Source organism: Apodemus sylvaticus, chromosome 18, assembly GCF_947179515.1.
Source record: "Apodemus sylvaticus chromosome 18, mApoSyl1.1, whole genome shotgun sequence".
Taxonomy (NCBI): domain Eukaryota; kingdom Metazoa; phylum Chordata; class Mammalia; order Rodentia; family Muridae; genus Apodemus; species Apodemus sylvaticus.
The window spans coordinates 43,952,880-43,980,714 of record NC_067489.1 but is presented as its reverse complement, the minus strand read 5'-3'; the positions used below and the strand labels follow the sequence as shown (position 1 = coordinate 43,980,714).

General features: G+C 46.9%; 2 protein-coding genes and 1 long non-coding RNA gene across 46 annotated transcripts in view; 2 read left to right on the top strand and 1 right to left on the bottom strand.

Moving 5' to 3' along the window:
* The window catches only part of Primpol (primase and DNA directed polymerase), a 37,556-nt gene extending 36,842 nt beyond the window's left edge, over positions 1-714 (top strand). For both annotated transcript variants that reach the window (XM_052162491.1, XM_052162492.1), the window contains exon 14: positions 172-714. In XM_052162491.1, the coding sequence (XP_052018451.1) occupies positions 172-390 (219 nt within the window). In that variant the 3' untranslated portion in view covers positions 391-714. The remainder of the gene's footprint in view (positions 1-171) is intronic.
* Positions 566-27,076, bottom strand: Cenpu (centromere protein U). Of its 2 annotated transcripts, none has more exons than XM_052162494.1 (13): positions 26,970-27,076; positions 25,589-25,637; positions 23,943-24,048; positions 19,738-19,840; positions 16,889-16,949; positions 15,959-16,180; positions 9,229-9,298; positions 7,898-8,006; positions 6,491-6,569; positions 5,781-5,828; positions 5,304-5,365; positions 2,800-2,956; positions 566-1,066 (listed from the first exon to the last, which is right to left on the bottom strand). In XM_052162494.1, exons 1-13 carry the CDS (start codon positions 27,008-27,010, stop codon positions 953-955), a joined length of 1,221 nt encoding a protein of 406 aa, XP_052018454.1. In that variant the 5' UTR covers positions 27,011-27,076; the 3' UTR covers positions 566-952. The 2 variants fall into 2 exon arrangements, with proteins under 2 accessions (XP_052018454.1, XP_052018455.1); XM_052162495.1 differs by having other exon boundaries at positions 26,988-27,050.
* On the top strand, positions 17,235-18,359 carry LOC127668741 (uncharacterized). 42 transcript variants are annotated; one of them, XR_007974190.1, is made up of 7 exons: positions 17,236-17,323; positions 17,428-17,562; positions 17,670-17,804; positions 17,859-17,912; positions 18,048-18,074; positions 18,127-18,207; positions 18,262-18,359. It is a non-coding gene; the product is annotated as an uncharacterized LOC127668741 (long non-coding RNA). The 42 variants fall into 42 exon arrangements; XR_007974171.1 differs by having other exon boundaries at positions 17,859-17,939; positions 17,994-18,074; positions 18,181-18,207; XR_007974169.1 differs by having other exon boundaries at positions 17,859-17,939; positions 17,994-18,074.
* Positions 27,077-27,835: the final 759 nt, after the last annotated feature.

The following is a 27,835-nucleotide window of genomic DNA, read 5'->3' as shown; positions in this document are numbered from 1 at the left end:
GAGCTAACTCGCCCTGCCCATGGTGACTGTTCCTGACTACAGGCAGCTAGCGTGCTGACTGCTGAAAACCGGCTTACTATTTCGTACCTTTACTCAGCATATTTGGAGTGTGGTGAAGTCCACATTCTGACTCATTTTTATTCCTCTGTCCTCCTTCCCTCCAAAATAAAGGAAGATTTCACTTCTGGAGAAACAGATGAAACCAGCAACCCACCATCCTGCAACTTGACCGCAGGCAGGCTGTCTGCTGCCGACTGGGACGATGAAGACGATGCCTTTCTCTTAGAAGCTACAGAAGATGCGGAGTTTGCTGACGCTGCAGATAAAAGTCTTTGTGGTTCAATGGATATTCCTGATGAGCTAATTCTAGAAGCTTTACAGAATAGCTGACATAACGCAGCTACAATGTGCCCGAAGCCTGAGATTTTATAACATAAATGATAAATGATTGCTGGACTGTAGCCCAATGTTAGAATACTTACCTACAGTATATAAGGCCCTGTATTTAACCCTGTACATTTAATATCATACAAAAATCAAAGATATTAACTCACTGTTAAACCTGTTTATAGCAACTGCTTTATTAATTGGTTTACCAAAGCCAGATTTATTGAAGATTACCTTTGACATACTTCAGGAGATGCTCCTAGTTAACCAAAATTATTCTATGCTTGCATTTGCACTGACATCATTAAAGAGTTTATTATAGGTTAAAACTCTTATGCCTGGTGATAACTAACATGCCAAGAGACTGAAATGTATTAACACAATACTGCTATGTGCCTGAAATATGGCTGTGCTTTCTGAACTATTAGACAACTGAAAGGATGTGATTTAGTTTGAATGACACAATACTAGTGCACCCTAAGAAGCAGGCTGTCAGCAGAGAGAGGCGCAGCAGCAGCAGCAGCAGCAGCAGCAGCAGGAGGAGGAGGAGCAGGAGGCTGGGTTCTCAGTCCTGCTCAAGGAGCTTCCCCAGCTGACAGTTGATGGTTCTCAGGTGGTTTTCAGCTCCAAGAATGCTTCTTGCTTTAAATAACAAAGCTGGAAGGCTAGATGAATCATACTGTTGATAAAAGGAAAACTATTTAGACTCACAATAGTGATGCTTTAGTATCTTTTTAGTTCCTAACCCTAACGGCCAAGGCCGATTTTGATAGTTTTCCACTAGGATCATTATTAAACAGGTTGTAGCCCATCTCCTCTCCTCAGAACGTAATTGCTAATACAATATAATATAGAACTCAACAAAGCTCTCACAGATCTCTGTACCCCAGGCAAGACCAACTGCCTCAAAGAACTGTGGCATCTACATGACTAAAAATAGCAAGTCATGCCTCAAACTAGACAGTGTGTTGGTAGAGTACTTGTTAATTTGATCTCATCTATTTTAAACAGAAATTTCTAAAGCAAGTTTCCTTTTACTTCAAGAACTAATGGAATGAGAACAGCTGGCCTGTTGAAGTCTATAACAAAACCATCTCAAAGGTATCATTTAGGAAGTTACCTATGGGGCCAGTTACGCCTTAAAGCTTGCCAATCCAAAGGTCTACGGACGAAAATAAAACATGAAGCCAACCTAAATTACAGCACAGAAGCCAACTCATGACTTAGAAATAATTAACAAAACCAAACTTCCTGTTGCAAACTATCGGAAGAAAATTAAATTCCTCTTAATTTACCACACTTTTGACAGCTTGCTGATAAATGTGCTTCCAAGGTATTTTTCTCAGTGATGAGAACTGAGCAGAAAAGCTGTCTGGCGGTGGCATTTGTTTTCAGAGAAGTGAACCCAACACTTGTAGGACAGCCTACTGACAAGATCCCCAAGCACTCGTTCTAGGTCTAAGAAGTGGAAGAATTCCCTGGGAGCTAGCTGCAGGTTTCCTGAGGAAGAGGTGTGGTATATCTGGATGCCTCCCACGGGAGAAGCAGGGTCGGTGCTATAGCAGTACAGTGTTTCAGGCTCTGGAAGTGCACAGCCTCGCTTGGGTGGGCCGTGTATTCCAAAGTAATTTCCACAGCTTGGGTTTCGGGCCTGGGGTATCAGGGAGCACATGTGCCTAGTGTGTGCAAGGAGGAGGAACAAGGTCTTGGCTTAATCAAGGACTATGTTCAATGCTACTCAAAGATTTAATAGTTAAATCCCTAAAATAAACTTGGGGCACATTTTAAACATATTTTAGTAGCTCTAGTATATGAGCAGATCTTCAGTTCAAGAAAACTTAGATCAATGGCAGATCTTACAACTGAATATAGAGGTTAAGTAGACAAGCCTGATCATGAGATATATGAAGACATGGTGTGTAATTATATATTACATTCTGCACACAATTCTATTACTATTTCCTCTAGTTCTATTAGATGTACAAATTTATAATTTTTTAGCTAACATTTCTGTTATGGCAACAGCAAAGTATTAAAATAAAAGTTAAACTACATTTCCCCAACTGTCTGTTTCTCAACCTCTCAAGACACTCCTGCCATTTCAGTGAAACAGCTTCTAACACAGGAACACGGCTAGACAAAGGTGATTGGCATTTACAATGCGTCCGGGTGAGCTGAGGACTGATGGGAACTGTGATAAAGCGGAGCGGAGCTGTTCAACTCAGAGTGGTACACAGCACACACCGCCTGGGGCCCTAGGAGAACAGACTCTTCTCACTAAGAAGCTAGAAGATCAGTGATGTTGTAGCCTCGCTGACTTACAATAATGCTGTTTGTTACCTTTCTTCAAACCCTTGGTACTCTACAAGGCACGGCCTGTGTCTCCTCTGATGCATAGTAATCAGAACTCACCTTGTCCTTTTCCCTTGGTCCTTCCTCTCGGACATTCGAATAGTCTTGGTACAGCTGTTTTAAATTAGATAAGAAATGCTTGGAATTCTTAAGTGATGACTTTCTCTCCTTAAGTTCAGCATATTTTGTTTGTAGTGGTTTCAGTTGTGGTTCTAATCTAGATAACAATTTAAAAAAAATCTTAAAACAAATTGTACCAAATACAAATTAATAGAAATATATGTATTGTTTGTGGACTGAAAATATTAAGGTGCCCATATTATAAAGAACAAAATCACAAACTAAAAATAACAAAACATTTCTCCCATATAAATGACACGTCATGTAGTTCAGCAGTCTACAGTGTACAAGCATGAACACCCTGGGTAAGGAAAGAAAGAACAGAAGTGGGCTAGGTGGTCTGATTGGCCTCTCAACTTATGACCGTGTAAAGGATTCTAGGTTCAGTCAACTGTGATGCACAATGAGCAGTGCGGCCCTGAAACCATGCCTCACAGATGCCAAAATCCACCAAGTCATTCAAGGCCCAGGAACTACTGCAGTCAATACCAAACTGCCTAACATTTTCTGAGCAAAAGCAGGAGTAGCAGCCCGACGGCTTAACCAGGAAGTCCTGCAGGAAGTCCCCCTTGGAAAATCTCCACTTTCTGAGGCCAAATAAAATCAGCAGAACAACTGTCCCAGCGCCTGGAGAGAAAGACGTGCGACCCTGGGGCTTAGTTTCCTAAGTTTCCTTAGTTTCTCTCTGGGGCTTAGTTTCCTGCGATTCATGGCAGGGGAGGAAGTGAGGCTGCAAATAAAAATATAAAGAAAACTAAGCTTGATGTAAGAATAGTGTGTGTTTCTCATCATTTTCCCCCCTCTCCATTTGCTTTGTTTTATTCTGGTTGGTTGGTTTTTGTCTGTTTTCCTAAAGAGAAAGAAGACATGGAGTTGGAGAGTGAGAAAGTATGGAGGATCTGGGAGGAGGCAGAGAGGGGAAACCAAGATCAGAATAAACTATGAAAACATTCATTTTCAACTTTTAAAAAAGAGCTCTTCACACTAAACAACTGAACATTTCTCGGCAAACTGTACTGAACTGATAGCCATGGCCAGGCTAGGGTCACAGTCCCCATCTTTCCTAGGATGGGACCAGCTGTAGCTAAGTGACGCCTAGTGCCTTAGGAGTCTCAGATGCAAAGTTAAAGCTGTAATTCACGTTATCTTACTATGCTTTCTCAAAATGTGTTTGTCTGACTACAATTCATCTAGAAAAGGAACTAAAGAGGCCAGTCTCAACATGTCCCAATGGTCTCACGCTGATGACACGCTTAACAGAACAGCCGTATTATAGGTTAGTTATAGGGCTATACAAATATTGACTAAGCATGGGATTGAATGAAGCATTTAGCAAAGTGCCCTCCCATAAAGGAAACTGTGAACTGCTACCGACATTATTACTTTATTATCCCGATTTTCCTGTTTTGGCCTGAGCCAGTGAATACATTTTCTAGTGTTGACCCACAGACTAAATTTGTAAATAATGGAATAGACAACTAATTTGTCTCTCTCAAAATCCTGTGGCAGTCACTTAAAACCTAGTTCTTAGCCCAGCAAGGTAGCACCACCTTTAGCCCCAGAACTCAGGAAGCAGAAGCTGGTGGATCTACAAGAATTCAAGGCCAGCCTGGTCTACAAATTAAGTTCCAGGTCAGCCAGACCTATACAGAGAAATCCAGTCTCTCAAAGCAAAACAAAAACCTAGTACTTCAAGAGTATTTCAGGTGTCTGCTGACAAATCTGCGATCTGCTCACGCCTCCTGCTGCCACACTCATGTGGTCCTAGAAATGAAGCCCACTGCTGTGCATGCCAGGCAGGTGCTCTGCCACCGAGCCACGGCCTCGCCTGTCCAAGATCTTTTAAAACATCTTCAGAGAAGAGAGCATGGCAAATTCTACTCATTCTCTCTCTCTCTGGCTCACACTCCGTACCTCAGAAGGCCAAAATGTACAGACTGTCTACCACACTGTGCGCACTAGCCCCAGGGCATGGGGACTGCCCCCCACCCTAGACCTCAGAATGTGGACTGTCAATGTAGAGTGTGTATTTCAATGTCACTGAAGAGCCAGTGACCAGACTGACTTACATAGCAAGACCATCTATCACAGAGTAAAATAAGCAATTTAAGCAGACTTGCCTGCGAGCAGCCGCCAGCCCTAGGCTTACTCACTGACACCCTCTAAGGAACAGGTACAGTTAGCCCATAGACACAAGAGGGGGCTGAGGCCCTGAACAGTCAGTAACTCACCCAAGTTTGCAGGCAATTCAAGTTCTGGACAGTCTAATCCTATAGTCTACTGTTAAAGCTGTAATCAGGCTGCCTGAGGCCAGACCAGGTGCTGAGAGGCAGATGGGAGTTGATTGTCCTTACAGCACTCCCCTAGGTGACAAGCACTCCCCTAGGTGACAAACACTACTGCCCTTTAGGTAAGTTCTCAGAACGAGCAGGATAGTACCTTACCGAATCAGTTCATCCTGGACTTCAATTAAACGCTGCCTTTTCTTTTCCATGTCAGAAATTATCTGAGCGATACAATAAAGTACTTAGGTTAACATGAGAGAAGTTTCAGCACTTCAGCTCACTGCACTAGGCACTGAAAGCAGAGAAACAGGCAGATGTGGTGCAGCTTAGCGGGGTCTCTGAAGACTTTGGGCCCATGGACCCTCCTTCTCTCGCCTCGTGGTTTGACTTGTTTAGTAGTTTCATTCACCCAGGGGTAACCTTTTCTGTCTACAAGCTGTCTGGGGGGCTACCATGGAATGACAAAAAGCTAAGAGATCCCCATTCCTCAGTGTCCGTTAACATTACAAAAGCAAATAAAAACCTGACCAAGCCGCAAAAGCCCTTATAAAACTGCAGGTCACAAATCTAAAAGCAAGTGTTTCCTTAACACCCCCACCCCCACTAACCCACGACTCACAGAGACTTAGTGATTACCTTGGTGTTCTTCCTTTTCAGGGCTTTTAACATCTGAACTTCTTTAAGCTACAACGACAATAGAATAAAGCATATCTGATTTTCCAAAATGAACTGTGTAAAGTTCCGCCTGAGAAGGCCCCAGCAGACACCGGGAGACATGAAAGCCAGAGGACCCAGTTTGGATCCCCAGCACTGGCACATTTGGCTTTTCCAAGGTGCTGGTGGAGGAGAGAGAGCAGGTCCTTGCAGCTCACTGGTTGGCCAGCCTGGAGAAGTCAGGGATCTTCAAGTTCAGTGAGACCTTGTCTCAAACAGTTAGTGGTAGAGCGATTGATAAGGTGACTCATCGTGGGCCTCTGGCATCCACATCCACGCACACACATGGTTCCACATCCACACACCCACAGAAGGAAATAAGAGAAGTTCTCACGTGTTTCTTGTCACAGCCAGCAAATGCAAACTTTTCTACAGCCACAGGATAATGTCCAAACTTTAGTTTTAAAAAATTCTAGAGTAGTCAGGCATATTGGTATTTGCCTTTAATGCCAGCACTTGGGAAGCAGAGGCAGGCAGATAGATCTCTGTGAGTTTGAGACCAGCCTGGTTTACATAATGAGTTCCAGGACAGCCGGGGCTACATACAAAGATCCTGTCTCAAATATATACATACATACATACATACATACATACATACGTACATAAATGAATAATAACGACAAAAAACTTACCATTCTGATGAGTTCTCCTTTAATTTTAAAATAAAATTTGTTGATGGCTTGATTACAACTTTCAGATTCTACTCTTTGCCTGTAAATTGTTGAGCGAGAGAGAAAGAGAGAGAGAGAGAGAGAGAGAGAGAGAGAGACAGATATGACTAGCATGTACAGATATTTAGCCACACTGATGAGGGAAATAACGAAAACTGTAGAGCAAGCCTATATGCACATCCACACACGTGTGCACTGCTATGCACAAGGTGGAGAGGCTGCAGTGTGGTGGGGTGGGCAGTGGATGCACCTGTGTCCATGCTTTCAGAGGCCAGGGGAGACGGCCGGAGAGCTGCTCCCTCACACTGCACCTTAATCCCTTGACGCTGGGTTTCCCTCGAAACCAGGACCTAGGCCGGAGGCACGAGCTCGCGGCTCTCCTGCTCTCCCTGCACAGCACTGAGTCACCGCTGTGCACAGCCACGCCTCGCTTCTCATGTGGACTCCATCCACACGTGGGGCCTCGTGTTTGCACAGCAAGCCCTCTTACCTCCTGAGCCACTTGCCCAGTTACTGAGGGAAGGGCTATAAAACGGTGTGAAGTTCTCAGAAAACCATTAGAGATGGTTAAAAAACAAATTAAAGCAAATATCTTGTGACTCAGCAATTCAACTTCTGGCTATAACGCAGAAGACCAGGGAGGAGAGAGCTAAAGACACAACACTCATAAAAGTATCTGCTGTGGGGAGGAGAAAGTGCTCAGCTGTCTGAATGGCTGCAGATTGTCAGTTTTGCAAAATGAGTAAGTTCTAGACGGATGCTGCAGACAGCCAGTTTAAAAATGCCCCCCGGTACACTGTTACATGTTTTTACAATAAAAAAAAAAAAACAACCTTACTTGTGTACTTCACAACAGGATGGCTAACAAAGTCCTATCCCAGGGGTGAGAAAGCATTCGTCTGCTCTCTTCAAGAGAGAACGAAGCTGGACTTGAGCTGGTGGAAGATGGTGAAACCTGACTGACTTTCCCCACCCGAGGCTGGACCAGGCCACTGAAGGTGTGTGTGTACCCAGCACAAGAGTGAAGGCCTGACGTGGCGGCTGCTCTCGCCACGAGCGACACAGGCTGTGCGGCTGTGGGCTCTTCCCTAGGGAGCTGGCAGGGCCGGGAGCCGGCCACACCTCCCATACCCTGCCTGAGAACAACAAACGCCCTGAGAAACGCCTCTAGATCCAAGTCTATGAGGAACATCGAGGCCGGATGAGCCAACAGCTTGGCCTAGCACAGCAACTGTATGCAAATGGACTCTCATGAAAATGTCCAGTCATCTGAAGCGCTACAACACCAGGAACCGAGACGGACACAGGGCCACCCCGAGCGCAGCTCACCAGGCGCCCCCCACCCCATGCCAACATCAAAGGACTTACTTATACTCCAGGAAGGCTTTCTCAAACACAGACAGAACAACATCCAACTCCATGATGTCACTCTGTCTCTTTCCTTCCAGACACCACATGTGTATACTTTCAGAAGCATCTAGAATAAAAAGCACAGGTCTGTTTTTACACACTCTTTACATATCTGTAAACTGGCTCAGGCTCCGAAAGCCTGAACCAAAGTAGTCCCACAGGAGTGTAAACACAGCTAGAGTCACAGTCATCTCTCCCTGCGCCAGGGCAGAGTCTGGCAGGCCGCCTGCTGTCACCCCCTTGCTTCCTGGGACAGGGTGCACCTGTCATGTGCTGCAGTCGGGCCTCTTTACAGCCATATTAAACTTTATTACACGTGTTCCCATGACATTGCTACTTCTGTTTTCAGTACCATTTTTAAACTGGGCAGCATACAGTAGGGATTTACAATGACTTGGGAAACTGGAAGAGATGTATTTGATGACTCAACAACTTGACTCTATTTCTTCAAGAAAAATAAAAACATCTTGATAAAATTGTACATAAAAATGTTCATGGGGTGGGGGCAGTTCATAGAGAGGCTGGAGATGTAGTCAATGCTTCCTAGGATGGGCACTGCCAGGAGCTAGGTCCCTAGCACTGCAAGGGAGAGAAAATGAATGAATGAATGAATGAATGAATGAAAGAGAGAGAGAGAAGGAAGAGAAGGGGATCGGGCTGGGCGGTCGAACAGGCTTATTTACAAAGCCTGAACCTGAGCCCTCGGTCCCCACAGCAGAGTCCCCACAGAGAGCACAGACTGCAGCATGGAAGCCCATCTCTTTTTTAAGTTCTTTACGTTTCTGATGTCCGAGTCTATGTGGATGCACACCATGGAGGCCAGGAGCGGCCCTGATGCTGGAACTGTGGCAATCTGCCTGCTGTGGGTTCTGGGAACCAAACTTTGGACAAGTGAGGAGTAGAGGGGAGAATGGGGGTTAGATTTTACCAAAGCACATTGTATGCATGGATAAATATATTCATTTTAAAATTTTTCATGACAAAACGATTAAAACAAATGTTCTTCCAAAGCCATGGTTTGTTAATCAAGTGGCAGAGTGGTGGTGTACGCCTTTAGTCCCAGCACTCTGGAAGAAGAGGCAGATAGATCTCTGGGAGTTCAAGGCCAGGCAGTCTACACAGTGAGTTCCAGGACAGCCAGAGCTATGCAGAGAGACCCTATCTCAACGCCGGCCTTCCCTCCAGCCCCGAAAAAACCTGTTTGCTATTTCAACAACTAAGACAACTTAAAAACAGCCTTCTTCCTGAGACGTCCTATACAAGTGACAAGTCGTAAAGCGCCTCTGTACCCGAGTCTGTGGCTCCGCTCCTCGGTGTCTTCCTTCTGCCTGGAGACAGCCTCACTTTCTTCTGAGTTTTCTACCAAAAAACAAAACAAACAATATAACTTTTTAATTTAGGAAAAACTCTTTTCCTTGAAGTTTAAGGATTAGGATGACAACCTTATCAAGCCATCAACTGATTTTAGCTGCAGTTCTTATTTAGGACTTAGAGAAAATTAATAAACAATCTCAGGCCAAGCAGGTCCCAGGACATGACACAACAGCACCCAGCACACTGGGGGGTGGAGTTTAGCTGTGTCCGTGGGATTGCCTAAGAGAGGACGGCAACACGAACACACCGAGAAACACTCCTGGTTGGCGGGAGGCCTGCTTGGGACCCTGTGCCTAATGAAGTCTAAAACCAAGTTCTGACAGGATCCACCAGAAGACCATGGGGTTGTGCTAAGAAGAATTCCAAGATGACTGGCAAGCTGCCTGCCCTCCTCTTGGGTACATGGTGCTTGGGAACAGGGCAGGGCCTGCTCCGTGGGCTCTTCTGTGAGTAGGAACACTTCTGCAGCCTGGAGCGTCTCACTGGCTTTGCAGACACCACACTTCAGGAGTCTCGTGATCAGCGCCTGCAGGGACTGAGAGCAACCCTGACCTCCAAGAGGAGAGAAAACGGACACCTTAGTTTTAAAGCCTCAATGAGTTGAATTCTGTCAACAACTTGAAAACTCTTGGAGGATAAATTCAAGCCTCACATGCGATTTCACACCTGGATAGCTCTTGATTTCAGCCCCGAGCAGAGAATCCTGCTAAACTGAAGCTGGACGCTTGGCCTTCAGAAACGGGGGATGCTAAGTGTGTTTGTTTAAGTAACTAACTTTGTGGTAATTAGTCATAAAGTAATTATAAACAGGCAGTCCCACTAAGTCAGATAGTGGGAAAATATCTTAGGCTTTCTACACTCACCCTAGCAGAGGAAGCAAGCCTGTGACATCAAAATACCCAGCCAAAAGTCAGGCTGTCTGCGGGGAGAGCAGTCAACGTTACTCATACAAGGAGGGACACAGAACTCAACATCTCTTAACACCGTGGTCTACAGTTTAAAAATCTAGATTAAAACTGACACACAAGAAAATGTGGGTCACAAGAAAATGTGTGACTCAGAGTCAAGACAAAAACAGACCAAAGAGAAATTGGCCCAAAGATGATTCAAACAATGGCTGGATCCAAAGGCTGAAACAGCTGTCATCGTTTCTAGGAAGGGGAGGGCCAGTCTTAATAGAGACCTTCCCTGTGGAACAGAAGGCACAGGCAGCACGGCCCTTCCCCAGCAAGGTCTGAGGTGAAGTGGTTCTCGGTCAATTCCAGCGGCTGCTGGCTGTGACTGGGGTCATATTTCATCTATCTTGACATCACCCAGTGTCTAACCTCTCTCTCTCTCTCTCTCTCTCTCTCTCATACACACACACACACACAAGAATACCTCTCTCTCTCTCTCTCTCTCTCTCTCTCTCTCATACACACACACACACAAGAATACCTATGGTGACATTTGTGGCTACCCATATAATTCACATGGGCATATCTTTGGTTACTCACATGAGAGTAATGTGGACAGATCTCTGGGGTGTAATTAAACCACTCCACATAGGCTTAAATTTAGATTATATATGGAAATCAATGCTGAGGGCTGGGGATGCGGCTCAGTCTGTACAGAGCACAGCTGAGCTCCACCCCCAGCACCACATAAACCTAGCACAGCGATGCGCACCTGTCATCCCAATGCAGAGGTCCAAATGACAATGGCCCCATAGGTTATATGTTTGAATGTTTGGTTCTCAGGGAACTCTTTAGGAAGGATCAGGAGGTGTGGTCCTGTTGGAGGGGGTGTGGCCCTGTTGGAGAGGGTGTGGCCCTGGAGGGGTATGTCACTAGGCCTTTTCTATTGCTGTGAAAGACATCAAGACCTAGGCAACTTATAAAAGAAAGCATTTGACTGAGGACCTGCTTACGGTGTCAGAGGCTGACGTGACCATCTGGGAGGGTGAGGCCAGCAGACAAGCAGTGCTGGAGCAGAACTGACGACGAACTTGATTCACAAGTACTTGGCAGAAAGACAGAGAGACTGGGTCTGGTGTAAGCCCATCTTCAAGGCACACCTCCTCCAACAAGGCCATCCCCCCCAACCCTTCCCCTACCTCCTCCAAGGCCACACCTCCTGACCCTATGGGGCCATTCTCATAGGAAGCACCCATCACATCAGCCCTCAGGAGAAGGAGGCAGGAAGACTTTAAGTTTGAGGTCATCTCTGGTAACACACCAAGTTTAAGAACAGCCTCGACTACATGAGACCGTCTCAAAAACAAAGCAAAGCAAAGAGGCTGCAGCCATTGCTTAGTCAGGAGTATGTGCCTAGCATGTACAATGCCTGGGTTCATTAGTCGGTAGTATGTGCCTAGCATGTACAATGCCTGGGTTCATTAGTCGGTAGTATGTGCCTAGCATGTACAATGCCTGGGTTCATTAGTCGGTAGTATGTGCCTAGCATGTACAATGCCTGGGTTCATTAGTCGGTAGTATGTGCCTAGCATGTACAATGCCTGGGTTCATTAGTCGGTAGTATGTGCCTAGCATGTACAATACCTGGGTTCATTAGTCGGTGGTATGTGCCTAGCATGTACAATGCCTGGGTTCATTAGTCAGTGGTATGTGCCTAGCATGTACAATGCCTGGGTTCATTAGTCAGTGGTATGTGCCTAGCATGTACAATGCCTGGGTTCATTAGTCAGTGGTATGTGCCTAGCATGTACAATGCCTGGGTTCATTAGTCAGTGGTATGTGCCTAGCATGTATAATGCCTGGGTTCACTCCCCATCACACTTACCGTGAGGACAAAAGCCTGTAATCCAGGACTCACACTCAGGAAGTAAAGGCACAAAGATCAGCCCTTCAGGGTAATCCTTGGCTAACAAGTGAGTTCAGTGCTGCCCTGGGCTCTCTGAGACCATTTTTAAATAAACACACAAGCCCCAAAACACAAACAATAAAACAACACATTAAAAAATGTCCAGTGAGTTTTAAAATAGCAATAAAATCATACCAAGTACACAAGTCAGAACTATGGGAAGTGTCAGACAGCGTCAGTCTCGGGATCCAAAGTGCAGTGTTTTATGATCTAAAATATGTTTAATAAAAGTTCAAAAAGAAGGCCTGGAGAGACGGCTCAGTGATGAAGAGCACTGGCTGATCTCCAGAGAAGCCAGGATCAATTCCCAGCACTGGGCTCGCAACTGTCTGTAACCCTGGTTCCAGGGGATCTGACACCCCATCCCGGCCTCTGTGGGTACCAGACACTCACATGGTATATAGACACGCATGCAGGCAAAATACCCAGACAGATTAAACAGTTGACAAAGCAGAGGGAGAACTGCACAGAAAGTCTGTTTTTGCAAAGTGACTACAGTGTTCATGCCGTGGAGGTGTGAGAAGCCCACCAGGCCATATTCAAGCTAAATCCAGTATGATTCGCCAGAGCCCATGTCACACGGCTCACATGTGAAGCTAAGGGCAAGGGAAAGCCCGATGCTGGTGGGGACAAGGGGCACTAGCGTTGCTGGGCAAACCTTCAGCAGGACCATGGGAAGCCGGGAGCGGGGGAGCTACGGTGGCATCCTTCAAGAGCTGAGGGGCTTGTCAGCCCAGAATCCTCTACCTACATGCTTGACTGCAAAGTCTGGAAGACTGTCACCAGAAACTGCAGGAAAGAAGGGGGTGCTCTGTAGGCCAAGGGGGAGGAGTCAGGCAGGGAGTGGACAAAAACAGTGGAAAGGAAATGTGGGAGAACAAAACACCAGGAGATCCTTCTCCAGCTTCAAGGAAAATGGCAACCCAGTAAGGGCAAAGTCACAACACAGGTACAACAACAGAATCAAGGTCACAGAACACAGGGGATGGAGAAAGGGGGCTAACTACTGTTACTTAGTTATATGTCTCTGAGAAGAAGCATTTTAGCTGGAAAGTAGGAGGGGAAAGACAGACAGACATGCGTATCCCTAACACAAGTCTAAATAGGCTTTGCCCATTTAAAGATGTATCATTTTTAATCCAGGGCAACCACAAAAAATAAATAGCAGTGCAGCTAAGTCACAGAAAGAGAGCTGAATACCCAAAATATTCAGTTACTTCAGAATTACCAACAGAGGAACTCTTTAACTCTCTCCAACTCACACTCACACCCCCCTCTCTCTACACACACACACACACACACACACACACACACACACACACACTCCCAGGGTAGTAAGATAGTCTACTTGAGTCTAAACATACTTACAAATATTCACGAAATAGAGGCACCTTTAGAGGTCTCCATTAGACAACACAAGAACAAAATCCAGAAAGGATAGAGGAAAATAAATAGCAAGACTGTAGACTTACACTTCATTATATCAACACTTATATAAAAAGTAATTTAACCAAAGAATCCAGTTACGAGGTTGAGGCTGTCAGAGTAGACAAGGAAGTGGTGTCTATGAGATGGACCCTGGGGGTAGAGCAAAGATAGTGTTTAATGTTAAAGCGCCACCAAGTTTCATTTAGGAAAAATACGTTTTTAAGATCCAAACAGTGTTACTAATGGAGGACCAAGTACTCAGATGCCAGAGAGTGTTGTGGGTGCCTCGTTTAAACCACCACACCACAAAACAAAGGGAAGTAATGGATCTATTAGCTTGATGTCATCATTCTACATAAACTACCCCATTCCATCCCACGGAGACACCCAGTGGTGATTTGTTGCTTTAAAATGGTAACAGTATCGAAAAGTCTTTAGGAAACAGACAACCTAAATCCTCAAGGAGGCAGTGTGAAGCCTGTAGCCCTGGCTACTCAGGAGGCCAGGCAGCACAAGGTCACTAAAGCCACAAGTTGAGGACAGCCCAAGTATCATAATAAACCTGACCTCAAAAACACCAAAAAAGAAATTCAAAGAAGTAAATAAAATCTTGTGATGCAAGCAAAGAAAAGAAAGGAAAGGAAAAGAGAAAGAAAATTAAAAAAGAAAAGAGGCCAACCAATCTCCTTTACATAGCTGATAGGTTAAATAGACCACCATCCCCTTCATCAAAATAGCAGCAATCACAGTGGGAAGACATATCTCAACTGTACTGTCACTCACATGTCCCGACAAGTAGAAACACTACAGCCAACAGCAACTACAGTCACACAGGGAGCACTTACTGGGAAAGACCCCGAGAGAGAATAACAGACACAGTCTGTGGTAAGAAGAGAAACAGGTTTATAGGAAGAGCTGACAGAAAGTTCCCCTTCAGAATGAGCATTTAGAAGAGCAGGCCTCAGTTACAGCCAGCCATGTCAGCCCTGAGGGGGACAGAGCACCACAGCACTGGCAACATGATGGCCATGAAGAGAACAGAACCTCTGACCGCTCCATCCCCACAAGCTGCCCTAAGGGACAGAGCCACTACAGAACACGTGACAGGAACCTTGGGAGACTGTATAAGAAAGAATCCCTAAAGTCCTCCATCTGTCTTGCGGCTGTGAGGAGAGGTGAGGCAGGAAGAGCAAGCACTTTACAGTACTGAAAATGTTTTCAGAGACAAGAATGATTTTGTGATCTAAAATATTCAGCCAAGTGAATTAACAAACCAATATATAAGAACATGAACCAAGATACTATACTTCAGTTACCTTGAGAACAAATATGACCAATAGCAGTTTTTTCAAAGGAAAGGAATCAAGGTATACACAAAGATTTCGCTACAGAAAAATCCATCACTGAGCAGGTTTAGGAACACACACACACACAAACGCATACACACACACACAAAACCTAACAATGAAAAAAGAGACCAGCCGGGTGGTGGTGGCACTCGCCTGTAATCCCAGCACTCTGGGAGGCAGAGGCAGGTGGATTTCTGGGTTCAAGGCCAGCCTGGTCTACAGAGTGAGTTCCAGGACAGTCAGGGCTATACAGAGAGAAACCCTGTCTCAAAAAAAACAAATCCAAAAAACCAAAAAAGAAAAAAAAGAAAAAAGAGAACAAGACCTTGAAAAAGAGCACAGGGGTATATGGGAAGGTTTGGAGGGAAGAAAGGGAGACATGGTGTGATTATATTATAATCTCAAAAATAAAAGAAATAATTTTTAGTAGTGGCACACACCTGTAATCCCAGCACTCTGAGAGGTAGAGGTAGGCAGATTTCTGAGTTCGAGGCCAGCCTGGTCTACAGAGTGAGTTCCAGGACAGCCAGGACTATACAGAGAAACCCTGTCTCGAAAAAAACAAATCCAAAAAACCAAAAAAAAAAAAAAAAAAGAAAGAAAGAAAGAACAGAAAAAGAAAAAGTTTTAAAAAGAACCTCATCAATGCACTGACATTGTAACTTTCACCAACAGATACAACCGGCATCCGGGAGCAAATGGCCAGCTCAAGCTATCACAAGCCCTAGTTAACTCAAAGGATGCTGTGGGATTCTTAGTAACAGGCGGCTGTGAGAGAAGCACCGGGAAGACGGTGGAGCGAGCCCCAGGATAGACGCTGCTCTGGGTTATGGGACTGAAGACCAATTTATCTTCCTTTCTAGAGCTTCCAGTTTTTCTGAAGGAAACATTGCTTTCTGTGATAAACCTCTAAACCCATTTTTAAAATAAGAAGAACTCTTCATTTCCTCCCTAATCTTTCTGATGAACTCTTCTCTCCCCGAGGGCCGAGGCAAACACTGCTCACCAGTTGACTTTGGGTTGCTGGAGTCTCCTGTACAGCAGAGGGCTGCGCGCTGTGGAGCCTTGTCCTCCTGGGAGTGACCGGCTCCGCTGGCCTCTCAGGGGGCGACAATGCTGCAGGAGCAGCCTGGGGCCGCCGTGACCTTCGGCCTACTGTAGACGCCTCGCTCCTGACATTGGCCTCAGAGCTGTCCAGCTCACCGCTGTTGGACTCCAGCCTTCTTGGCTATGAAGGAAACAGCATGCTAGTTTAGAAACTCAGAACCCCGATTCTTCTCACCTCCTGCTTCTCATTTGTAACCATTGCTGACCATGACATGGAGAGGACCCGTGGCCGGGGCCGTCTAACTCTCTCTGCCTTTGTGAACCCCAAACTGAGCGCATTATCAGACGCTACAGAAACTGGCTGGGGAAAGAGAGAGCTGTGGATTCTCTAACACTTCAGATCGAGAACTATCTTTCCTGGGCTGGTCTGATGGGCAGCAGGGAAAGGCACTTGCCACCAAGACTGATGGTCTGAGCTGTCCTGAGACCTGTGGGCCAGAAGTGAAAAATGACTTCCACATTCAGTTCCATATCCGTGTCCACATATGAATGTATGCACATACATACACAACATAAAAGAATATAACTTATTTTTTAATTTTCCTTTATTTCTAAGGATGCTACAGACACCTTTCTCCATTTGCATCTACTCCAATAAAATACAAAGTATCTTACAATTAAGATAGAAGGTAAGGGCTGGAGAGATGGCTCAGTGGTTAAGAGCACTGGCTGCTCTTCCAGAGGTCTCGAGTTCAGTTCCCAGCCCCCACGTGGTGGCTCACAACCATCTGTAACGGGATCCGATGCCCTCTTCTGCTGTGTCTGAAGACAGCGACAGTGCACCCACATACATTACAATGAAAAGACAGAGGCGGAGCGCTCCCCGTACCTTTTTTGCGCTGAGCTTGATAGACTCAGCTCCACTTGCTTCATTTTCAGAAGGGTTCGAGCTGTGCCAAACAACGGGCGTCAGTATCTCAGACCTAATGCTTTCTACCCGCTGCTTCTGCATGAAAACAAACTGAGGTCCTGAGTTTTCTGCCTCGTGGGTGGGTCTGTCGCCTTTGATAGACTGCCCGTTTCCCACATGTGCTCACATCCGGTTTCCCCAGGCAAGTGAATAATCGTGGTCCAACTGGGCCAGTCTGAGAAGTGTGCTTCACAACGCTGTGTGTGGCGCTGGGACAATGCCTGCTGCATGTAGAACACTGGAGACCCTGTGCTAATTTAGAGCCATGGGTAGGTGGGCACAGGCAGCCGGGATGGGTAGGTGGGCACAGGCAGCAGGGATGGGTAGGTGGGCACAGGCAGCCGGGATGGGTAGGTGGGCACAGGCAGCCGGGATGGTAGGTGGGCACAGGCAGCCGGGATGGTAGGTGGGCACAGGCAGCCGGGATGGTAGGTGGGCACAGGCAGCCGGGATGGTAGGTGGGCACAGGCAGCCGGGATGGGTAGGTGGGCACAGGCAGCCGGGATGGGTAGGTGGGCACAGGCAGCCGGGATGGGTAGGTGGGCACAGGCAGCCGGGATGGGTAGGTGGGCACAGGCAGCAGGGATGGGTAGGTGGGCACAGGCAGCCGGGATGGTAGGTGGGCACAGGCAGCAGGGATGGGTAGGTGGGCACAGGCAGCAGGGATGGGTAGGTGGGCACAGGCAGCCGGGATGGGTAGGTGGGCACAGGCAGCCGGGATGGGTAGGTGGGCACAGGCAGCCGGGATGGGTAGGTGGGCACAGGCAGCAGGGATGGGTAGGTGGGCACAGGCAGCCGGGATGGGTAGGTGGGCACAGGCAGCCGGGATGGGTAGGTGGGCACAGGCAGCAGGGATGGGTAGGTGGGCACAGGCAGCCGGGATGGGTAGGTGGGCACAGGCAGCCGGGATGGGTAGGTGGGCACAGGCAGCCGGGATGGGTAGGTGGGCACAGGCAGCCGGGATGGGTAGGTGGGCACAGGCAGCAGGGATGGGTAGGTGGGCACAGGCAGCTGGGATGGGTAGGTGGGCACAGGCAGCCGGGATGGGTAGGTGGGCACAGGTAGCAGGGATGGGTAGGTGGGCACAGGCAGCAGGGATGGGTAGGTGGGCACAGGCAGCCAGGATGGTAGGTGGGCACAGGCAGCAGGGATGGTAGGTGGGCACAGGCAGCTGGGATGGGTAGGTGGGCACAGGCAGCCGGGATGGGTAGGTGGGCACAGGCAGCAGGGATGGGTAGGTGGGCACAGGCTGCAGGGATGGGTAGGTGGGCACAGGCTGCAGGGATGGGTAGGTGGGCACAGGCAGACAGGAAAGGAAGAATTAAGAGCGACAACCAAACCCAGATGCTCTGGGTCCAGCACAGACAGCCTCAGATGCACGGCCTTCCCATGACAGACCAGCTAACCAGGGAGGGGAAGAGAGAGCGATAGAGAGGGAAGGAGAGAAAGAGGCAGAGATCCAAGAACAAACAGTTGAATACTCTGGAGCAAAGGTGCCAGCTGTCACTGAGGCCTCTTGGGGTCCTGGGACATGCTAAGCTCTCCCCACGCCTCCCCCAGCCCTGACTTTTACACTTATATGCAAACCCTGTCTTACTTCGCTAAGGCCTTCCTCTGGTGGCAGTGCCACTAACCACCCCCACTGCCCATTCACTCCCCTTGTCCCTGAGCTAACTGGCTGTCCTCCCCACCCCAACCATGAAAGCTGCTGCTGGTCTCTCAAACACCCCTCCCATCCACATAAGAAGATGGCTGTAATCCCAGTGCTGGCTGGGGTGGACAGAGGCTGGGGTGGAGGGAGGCTGGGGTGGACGGAGGCTGGGGTGGAGGGAGGCTGGGGTGGACGGAGGCTGGGGTGGACGGAGGCTGGGGTGGAGGGAGGCTGGGGTGGAGGGAGGCTGGGGTGGAGGGGGGAGGCCCCAGGGGCTCCTGGCCAGCCAGTCTGGCTGAACTCATGAGGTCCAGGTTCAGTTAGAGACTATGGCTCACAAAAACAAGGGAGAAAGCAATAGAGAAGGACACCCAGGGTCATCCTCTGGCCTCCACCCCCACCCCCAGTCCCCGTCACTCTCACACGCACACACGTGTGCACACACACACACACACACACACACATGCGCGCAGCTTAATGTAAGAAACTTATACTTTCGCATAATTTACTATAACAGATAAAATGAAAGGCCCTGTTTATAGTAATTACCAAACAAACAAAAATATTGATAAATAACCTTAGAATAAACCCAAGAAAGATTTAAAATCTAAATAATTTAGTAACTTAGGACATCACTAAAGGACACAGAGCCCTTGTGCCCATGAACAGATACTGGCTCATTACTACAGACACTAGACCCTCTGGAGTCACTTAAAAACTGTAACCCAACTAAAGACAAAGCATGCTAACGAGTCAGTCATAATTATGATAAGTAATAGCAATTACAGAAAATTATGTTGCTGTGTACCAGTTAGGTCTTTTGAGGACAATCATAAGAATCTGACTCAAAAGATCCTGAAACGACATCTTCTTAGCTCCTATAAAAATCCAACTGCTTAAGGGCTGGAGCTGGCTCAGTGCTGCGAGCTCTGGCTCTTCCTGAGGACCTGAGTTCACTTCCAAGCTCTCGTGTCAGGAGACTTAGAACCATCTGCGCCTCTGGCTCAGGGGTTCCAGTCTCTGGGTCCCTCAGGCACCCGTGCTCTCACACACGCACACATCACCCTCTCAAACAAGCAAGCAAACAGAAAAGCCAGCTGCTTGGCACGGGCCGCACTTGCTGGTCTTCCTTCCTCCGTGGGTGGCTGGGGGCGTGGAGGACACACAGTGTTTGGACAGCTCGTCTTCTGTGTAGATAGCAGTGCTGTGCAGAGGGGGGTCTGCAACGACAAGAACAGCACAGTTTCTCTAAATGGCTGAAAAATCTAAGTCGGTTTCATAGGCTACTTCCAAATGCTTTTTATCTTATACTTTCATAACAGAAAACCTTATCGCCAACAAAAACCTGCTGCCTGCTGTCAGGGGCCCAGGAGGTGGCTTGGTGGGTGGAGAGCACTTGCTATGGCCAAGGACCTTCCAGAACCCACATGGCAGCTTACAAAGGTCTCTAACTCCAATTCTAGGACATCCAACGCCCTCTCCTGGCCTCCGTGGGCACCATGCACATGGTACAGACATACATGCAAGCAAAACACTCACACCCACATAACACAATAGAGCTAAACAAAACTTATTAAAGAAATGTTTTCAAATCATTGATCTGTATTCCCGTGTCTATTAGTAGAAATGTTTTCAGATCACGAACGACCACGAGCAGGGCCTAACATGGCCTTTCCTCAGGCATGCTAGCACACCTGGGAGGCGCTGCACTAGCTATTAACTGCTCAGGCTCACAGTCTGCACCTCCCTGGCTTCGTATAGCAGGCAATGGCTGTGAGCATGAATGCTGCCCTACAGAGAAGGCGCCTTCCTCTCCCTCCCCTCCCCTCCCCTCCTGTCGGGCTCACCTGGACTGCAAGAACCACACCCTAGAGCAGAAAGTAGGACGGCAGGAAAAGGAGATGCCCAGGCTACTTCTAGCTGCTCGAGAAAGACACCAAGAGGACCGCACAGTGGGGAGGGAGAAATAGCAGGGAAGGGAAGCTGAAGGGGCAAAAGGTGTCGAGTCCTGACACACTTGAATTGCTGCAAGGAGAGATGTGAAGACTCAAGCAACCACAGTTCTCACGTTAGCATGATGTACAAACTTAATAACCTTCTTCCCCAAAGAAATAGCAGCTTGAATACTGAACATGTCAGTCGTCTGATTTTAAGACTGATAATGCTCCATGCCGCTCTCTATGGTATTTATTTATTCCACGGCTGGAAGCAGGGATGGTCATCAACAGATGCACAAAGCAAAGAAACCAAGCTTGAATTCCCACAAGTCGTCAGCTTTAGCAACTTATAGCAGCGACAAAAGACAAAAGAGTCTAAACATGAGTGTTACTCCTTCAGGAAAGATTTACAGTTAATCAGCTGTGAGATTAAGAGCACATCAAGAAGACGTTGGACCGGCTGGCGAGATGGCTCAGGGGTTAAGAGCACTGACTGCTCTTCCGAAGGTCCCGAGTTCAAATCCCAGCAACCACATGGCTCACAACCATCCCTAATGAGATCTGATGCCCTCTTCTGGTGTGTCTGAAGACAGCTACAGTGTACTTCCATACAATAGTAAATAAATCTTTGGGCTGGAGCAAGTGAGGCTGGAGCAAGCAGAAATTCTGAGTTCAATTCCCAGCAACCACACGATGGCTTACCACCATCTGTACAGCTACAATGTACTCATATACATAAAATAAATAAATAAATCTTTTAAAATAAAAAAAAAAGACCCTTGACATCATTACAGAAATATACATGCAACCATGAGATACATTTCATGCCCCTTAGATAACTATAACCAGGAAAAGAGAGGAGAGAGAGAAGCCGGGCGGTGGTGGCGCACGCCTGTAATCCCAGCACTCTGGGAGGCAGAGGCAGGCGGATTTCTGAGTTCAAGGCCAGCCTGGTCTACAGAGTGAGTTCCAGGACAGCCAGGGCTATACAGAGAAACCCTGTCTCCGAAAAAAACAAATCCAAAAAAAAGAGAGGAGAGAGAGAAATGAAGAAACAGGAATAAAGAAAGTTAAAACTAACAAGTCTAGATAAGCTCAGGGCAACTGACCCATGCACACCAATGGTCACATATAAAATGCGGCAGTCACTGTGGTAAACAGCACCAAGGATTCCTCAGAAATGTAAGCCGACCATAGTACGACCCTCACATAGCCCTGGGATCCTATCCGTGGCACCTGCACACAGCCAGGGCAGGGATCCTGGGACACCTGCACACCAAACCTCCACTGACACAATGAATTCAGCTTTCTGGTTTTGTTGTTTTGAGACCGGGTTTCATGTAGCCCAGGCTGTGTACTCATGTAGCCCAGGCTGTGTACTCAAGAATGACTTTTGGCCTCTGAATTTACTACCTCCACCTCCCAAGTACTACCATTACAGTGCACCACCACATTCAGCTGAACTCAGGTTTACAAAGACGGTCCTATATCCTATGCCAGACCCTAGGTTCAATCCACCACAGACAACACACAAATCAAGACAAGAGGCAGTTCTGAAACACGATGAGAGAGAGAAACCAAAAGGTTATAAGCCAAATGAAATTAGGCAGTCACAAGAGGATATGTGTGCTGGGTGGTTTTATGACAACTGGACACAAGCATAAGTCAGGAGAGGGGGGGAGCTTCAACTAAGAAAAAGTCTCCATAAGTTCCAGCTGTATCAAGCCTGTAGGGCATTTTCTTAATTATTACTTGATGGGGGAGGGCTTCACCCATTGTGGGTGATGGTGCCCTTGGGCTGGTGGTCCTGGGTTCTATAAGAAAGTAGGCCACGGGTGGTGGCGCACGCCTGTAATCCCAGCACTCTGGGAGGCAGAGGCAGGCGGATTTCTGAGTTCGAGGCCAGCCTGGTCTACTACAGAGTGAGTTCCAGGACAGCCAGGGCTATACAGAAAAACTCTGTCTTGCGTGGGGGGGGGGGGAGACACAAATCCAAAAAAAGAGGGAAAAAAAAGCAGGCTGGGCTGGAGAGATGGCTCAGCTCTTCCAGAGGTCCTGAGTTCAATTCCCAGCAACCACAAGGTGGCTCACAACCATCTGCAATGGGGTCTGATGCCCTCTTCTGGTGTCTCTGAAGAGAGCAATGGTGTACTCATATACATCATGTGGGTGTGGATGGTGTGTGGACATCTGTTCAGTTCTCTGAGACACACCCTAGGAGAAGTGTTGAGTCAATAGCAACTCTGGTATTAAAAGTTGATCTGTCTTTTTATTCTAGCTGGCCTAGTAAGTATAAAATAATGTCTCATTGTAGTGTTTTATGTGTATAGAGTAGATGTAGGACATAAAATTTATTATCTGTCTATCATCTATTACCTACCTACTTATCTATGTATCTATGTATCTATTATCTACCTATCTATCATCTATCATTTATCTATTATCTACCTACTTATCTATTTATCTATCATTTACCTATCTATCATCTATTTATCATCTATCATCCATCTATCATTTATTTATCATCTATCTTTCTTTCTATCATCTATCATTCATCTATCATCTACTCATTTATATATCTATCATCTATCTATCATCTATCTACCTATCATCTATCTATCTATGTATCTAGATTTATTTATTCACTTCTTTAGGCGTTTTTAAGGCAGGGTTTCTCTGTGTAGCCCTGGCTGTCCTGGAACTCTCTCTGTAGACCAGACCAGTGTTACGTCGTCAGTTCTGTGGCAGCTAGGTCCCTTCACGCTGCTGAATGTGATGGCGAGCCACCTCTCACCATTCATCTGCAGACTTTGTTTTCTTAACTCGCACTATAGCCTTTGAACAGCTCCCTGTTGTCACATCCTGTCCCCTGGCAACTGCTCTGTGAATCACACAGCTCCGAGAATTCATGTTAGAGGAAGATACTTATTGTCTCAGGGTCCTATGGCTGTGATGAAACACCCTGGCCAAAGATACCCAAAGGTACGAGGGGAGGGAAGGGTTTATTGGGCCTACACTTCCTTATCACTGATCCTCATCCTAGGAAGTCAGGACAGGGACTCAAACAGGGCCGAAACCTGGAGGCAGGAGCTGACGCAGAGGCCGTGGAGGGGCTTTCTCCTCACAGCTCACTCAGCCTGCTTGCTTGCTAAGCCCCAGAGCCCCACCAGGATAGGACAGCTGCTGATAGTATCGAGGAGAATCCGTACAAACTGCAAGGAAATGTATGGTGTCCCGGGATCAAAAGAAGAGAGTGGGGGCCCGATCAGGGCCAGGGGGTATCTTCTAGGCTGAAAATGGTCTGGAATCAGTGGAGATGGCCACAGGCCTGTCTTTAACTAAGCAATGCTGTTTCCAGTTATGAACAGGGACAGAGAACACTGACCGAAGGTTTCGGAAGGGTCCCCTTCTTCCTCGAGTTCTCCCAGCATGCTTGAGACATCAGAATTATTAGAGAAGTCAAACACGTCCTTGGCCTTTTGACCAGCTTTCTAAAAGTGAATAAAAGCAATCACTGAAACGGCAGCTGCTGTACAGTTTAAACTCCTCCTAGGGACCGTCTAGCTCGCCCTGCAGTCCGTGGAAACATCCCTCCTGGGGTCCGTCTAGCTCGTCCTGCAGTCTGTGGAAACACCTGGTGCTTCTTGATCCATGAACTACTCTGATGATCCAGGGCTGGGTTGGAAACCGAGAGTAGATACCTAGGCCCTGTGGACCACTAGCCTTCCATATTACATACAGAGGCAGATACTGACAAAACAGGAAGGAATGAACAGGACTGTGTTTAAACAGAACCTGACAGAGCACTTATCACACTTTCATACGTCACTCTAAGTCAGCGTTTTTTGTTGCTTTGCTTTCTGGTTTTGTTTTTTGTTTTTTGTTTGTTTGTTTGTTTGAGGCAGGGTTTCACTGCATATAGAGGCTCAAACTCAACTCACAGAAGTCCTCCCAAGTGTTAAGATTATAAATAAGCGGGAGTCATCATGTTCACCTTACTTAAATCATTTTAGAATGCAAACAAACCAACAAACAAAACCCCCAACATTTTTAACTCACAGGCTGTACAAAGACAAAAATGGCACGCTACAATTGGCTCATAGGGTATCATTTACCTAAATCCTCGATATAGGGGAAGCTATGACCCTCCCCCCCCCCCCAGAAAATGGACACGTGCCCCAAAGCTCATAAGCAGTTTTGAATGCACAGCGGGGTGAAGCCTCCTTCCTATGGGACAGAGACTAGGGCTTACAGTTCAATCTAGTTCAATACACAGATTAAACCCTAAATCCTAATGAAAGACCAAAACGAGAAAATGGTCTATGGTAGCTTACAAACAATAAGAGGATATTATTACTAACAGATAAGAAAAGTCTGGAAGATATAAAGGATAGATATGCAAATATGGCTGGCAGTCAAAACTCCGAGCCTCAGGGAAGGCCTCATTCACCAAGTGCTATATGGAAAGATGCTAAGAATCAGCAAGGTTTGCTTTCAAGCCAAAGAAGCATCCATCACATGCTGGGCAACTGCCTCCCAGAGGGAGGACCTGAAGGCTGAGAATACCCAGACCCTGGCATGGAGAAATCCTCGGGGGAACAGTGGATTCTAGCCACTCTGAGCAGTGGTGGGCAGGAAAAGGGACCAAGGTCCCCAGGGGATGCCAGGGATCCTCCACAATGCAGAAGCATTATCCAAGGCTAGAGGCAGCTCAGCAGGGCAGGGAGCCTGCTCAAGGCCTAGACTGGTCTACAGAGTGAGTTCCAGAACAGCCAAGGCTAGAGAGAAACCTTGTCTCAAAAAAAAAAAAAAAAAAAAAAGAAAGAAAGAAAAAGAAAAAGAAAAAGAAAAAAGAAAAAAAGAAGAAAAGAAAGAGAAAAAAGAAATAAAGAAAAAAGAAATAAAAGAAAAAAGGAAAAAAAGAAAAACATTTGTTAAGAGAAGACTACAAAAAATGTGATTCCCACAAAATGATAGCTTTGTTTTCAATGGCTTAAGAAAAAAAAAATCACATTAACCAAGACTGCTTACCTGTTTCCTGGAATATGTGTTTCCCAAAGTGCTCCCTGGATGTTTTGCACTATTAAAATACAGATGACAAAATTTTTAAAGGGAATTTAGCAGACAGTTTAAGCAACTGGGAAAGCACTGTAAGCTAGGATGCCTCCCAGGCATGCCTCTCCAAAGCATCTTCATCAGTGCTCACCAGCAGAGCTGAAGCCCTGGCAATGGAAGGGGGCGGGGACCTATCACTTAGTAAACCATCCCAGTTGTATTAGGTTACAACATAAAAGATTTATATCATCACTACACTCCCAGCATATAATACTCCAGTAACTTTGGCCAGGACCGGGATTTCCTATTTCTAGCCAACTCCAGCTTTAGTTGATTCTCAGACCTGCACAGAGATTGCTTTGTGATAACAACAGATTGTGATTCTGGGTTCAGAAAGCGTACGTGGCTTCTGAATGGCCCTTCCAAACAGAGGTAGGTGGGAAAACCTGAACTCTTTCCACCCATTTCTTGTGTGTGCTCCAAAATTTCCTTCTGGCTGTGGGCTGGAGTTCTGGAGCAGTTTCCAAACGAAGGAAATCTCTACATTAACCATTTATATAATCTCTGCTGTATGCATCTGTCTGTTTTAGGAGTGATGATGGATAGATTTCAAAAAATTTCAAACCTCAAGATGTTGACACAACAAAAACCACTGGTTTAACAGGTCGAGTTTTAAGCCCCTTTCCCTTGCCCAAGATTAAAGATGCCTTTAATCTCAGCACTTGGGAAGCAGAGGCAGGTGATCTCTGTGTTTATGGCCAGCCTTGTACAGAGTGTGCTCCAGGACAACCAGGGCTACACAGAGAAATTTTGTCTCGAAAAAACCAAAAAAATTAAAAGCACAAACCAGCATTTCCCACGGAAAACCTTTCTATCCAGATCTCTACCAGGCTTTGGATGCACGCCAGACATGCCCAGAATATCCTTCGCCAGGAGTTGGTCGAACTAACCTTCAAAGCTGCTTAGTAACCTCTTTTCGGACGCACTTCTCTTTAAAATAAAAAGATTTAAGGCGCACCCTAAATGTCCTTTAAGCAAGGCCAGCCCAAGCCCTAAACAAGCGGCTGCTTGGTCCCTCGCTAGAGATTTGGTTTGGCTTCCGTGTTTTCTTATTACGAAAATAGCTGGGTCTTGGAAATAAAAAAGCAATGACGACAGGCCAGAAATGATTAATACTAAATATCTGCTTGTCACAGGAAGCACGCTGGTGTCTGCGTCCTCTATCACACAGTTTGACTCCTGGAACTCTATCTCCCCCCACGGCTCTAGGACCCGCGGCTGCGGGAATCGAGGCCAGGGCAGCGAGTCTCTGGGACAGGTTGAGCCCATCCCGGGCGGATTTCGGGGCGGCACTTACCCCAGGTCCCTAGAATACCTCAAACTTCTCTGCGCCGCCATCCTACAGCTCCCAAAACCAGGGACACCAAAACTCGCGCCTAACCCGCCTTGCTCGGAACGGCCAATCAGAGCCTAGGCGTCTCTCTGCCCCCGCCTCTTCCGGGGCGGGCCCAGGGAGGCTCCTGGGTGAGAACAAATCTAGGCCTGGATCACACCCTGCAGCGGAGCGGAGTCCGAAGCAACCGGCTTAGCTGCTCCGGGCTGTCCTTTCCGCCCGAGCTCCTTGTCGCTGTTTTAACTTTAAATTTTAACTTCCCGGCCTCGTGGGCGGGGAAATGATCCGGAGCTGGTGTGGGTGTGGGTGGACCCGAGCCAGCAGCGGGCGGATCCGAGCTCCTGGGCTTCTGCACCGCTTGTTAGTAGATGAGCAACTGTCAAATCCTTCGCATTGCTTAAAGCCGATGCTTCTTTCAGATCCCTGTAGCAGCTAACTGTTGAACGTGACATGTCTTCCCTTCCAGGTTCTTTGTAATCTGGGAAGGTCCCTTCTGGATCCATACTCATGATTTTTTTTTTTTTTTAGTTTTTTAAAAACTTTTCTTGTGGCACAAAATAATGAAATTCATTTAAAGGGATACAGGATGTAAGAGGTAAAATGGCGACACTCAGAAGAAAACTGAGTCAAAACGTTGGATTTGGCAATAATTCTTTTTTAAGATTTATGTGAGCCGGGCGGTGGTGGCGCATGCCTTTAATCCCAGCACTTGGGAGGCAGAGGCAGAGGCAGGCATATTTCTGAGTTCAAGGCCAGCCTGGTCTACAGAGTGAGTTCCAGGAAAACAAAAAAAAAAAAAAAAACAAAAAAAAAAAAAAAAGGAAGAAAGA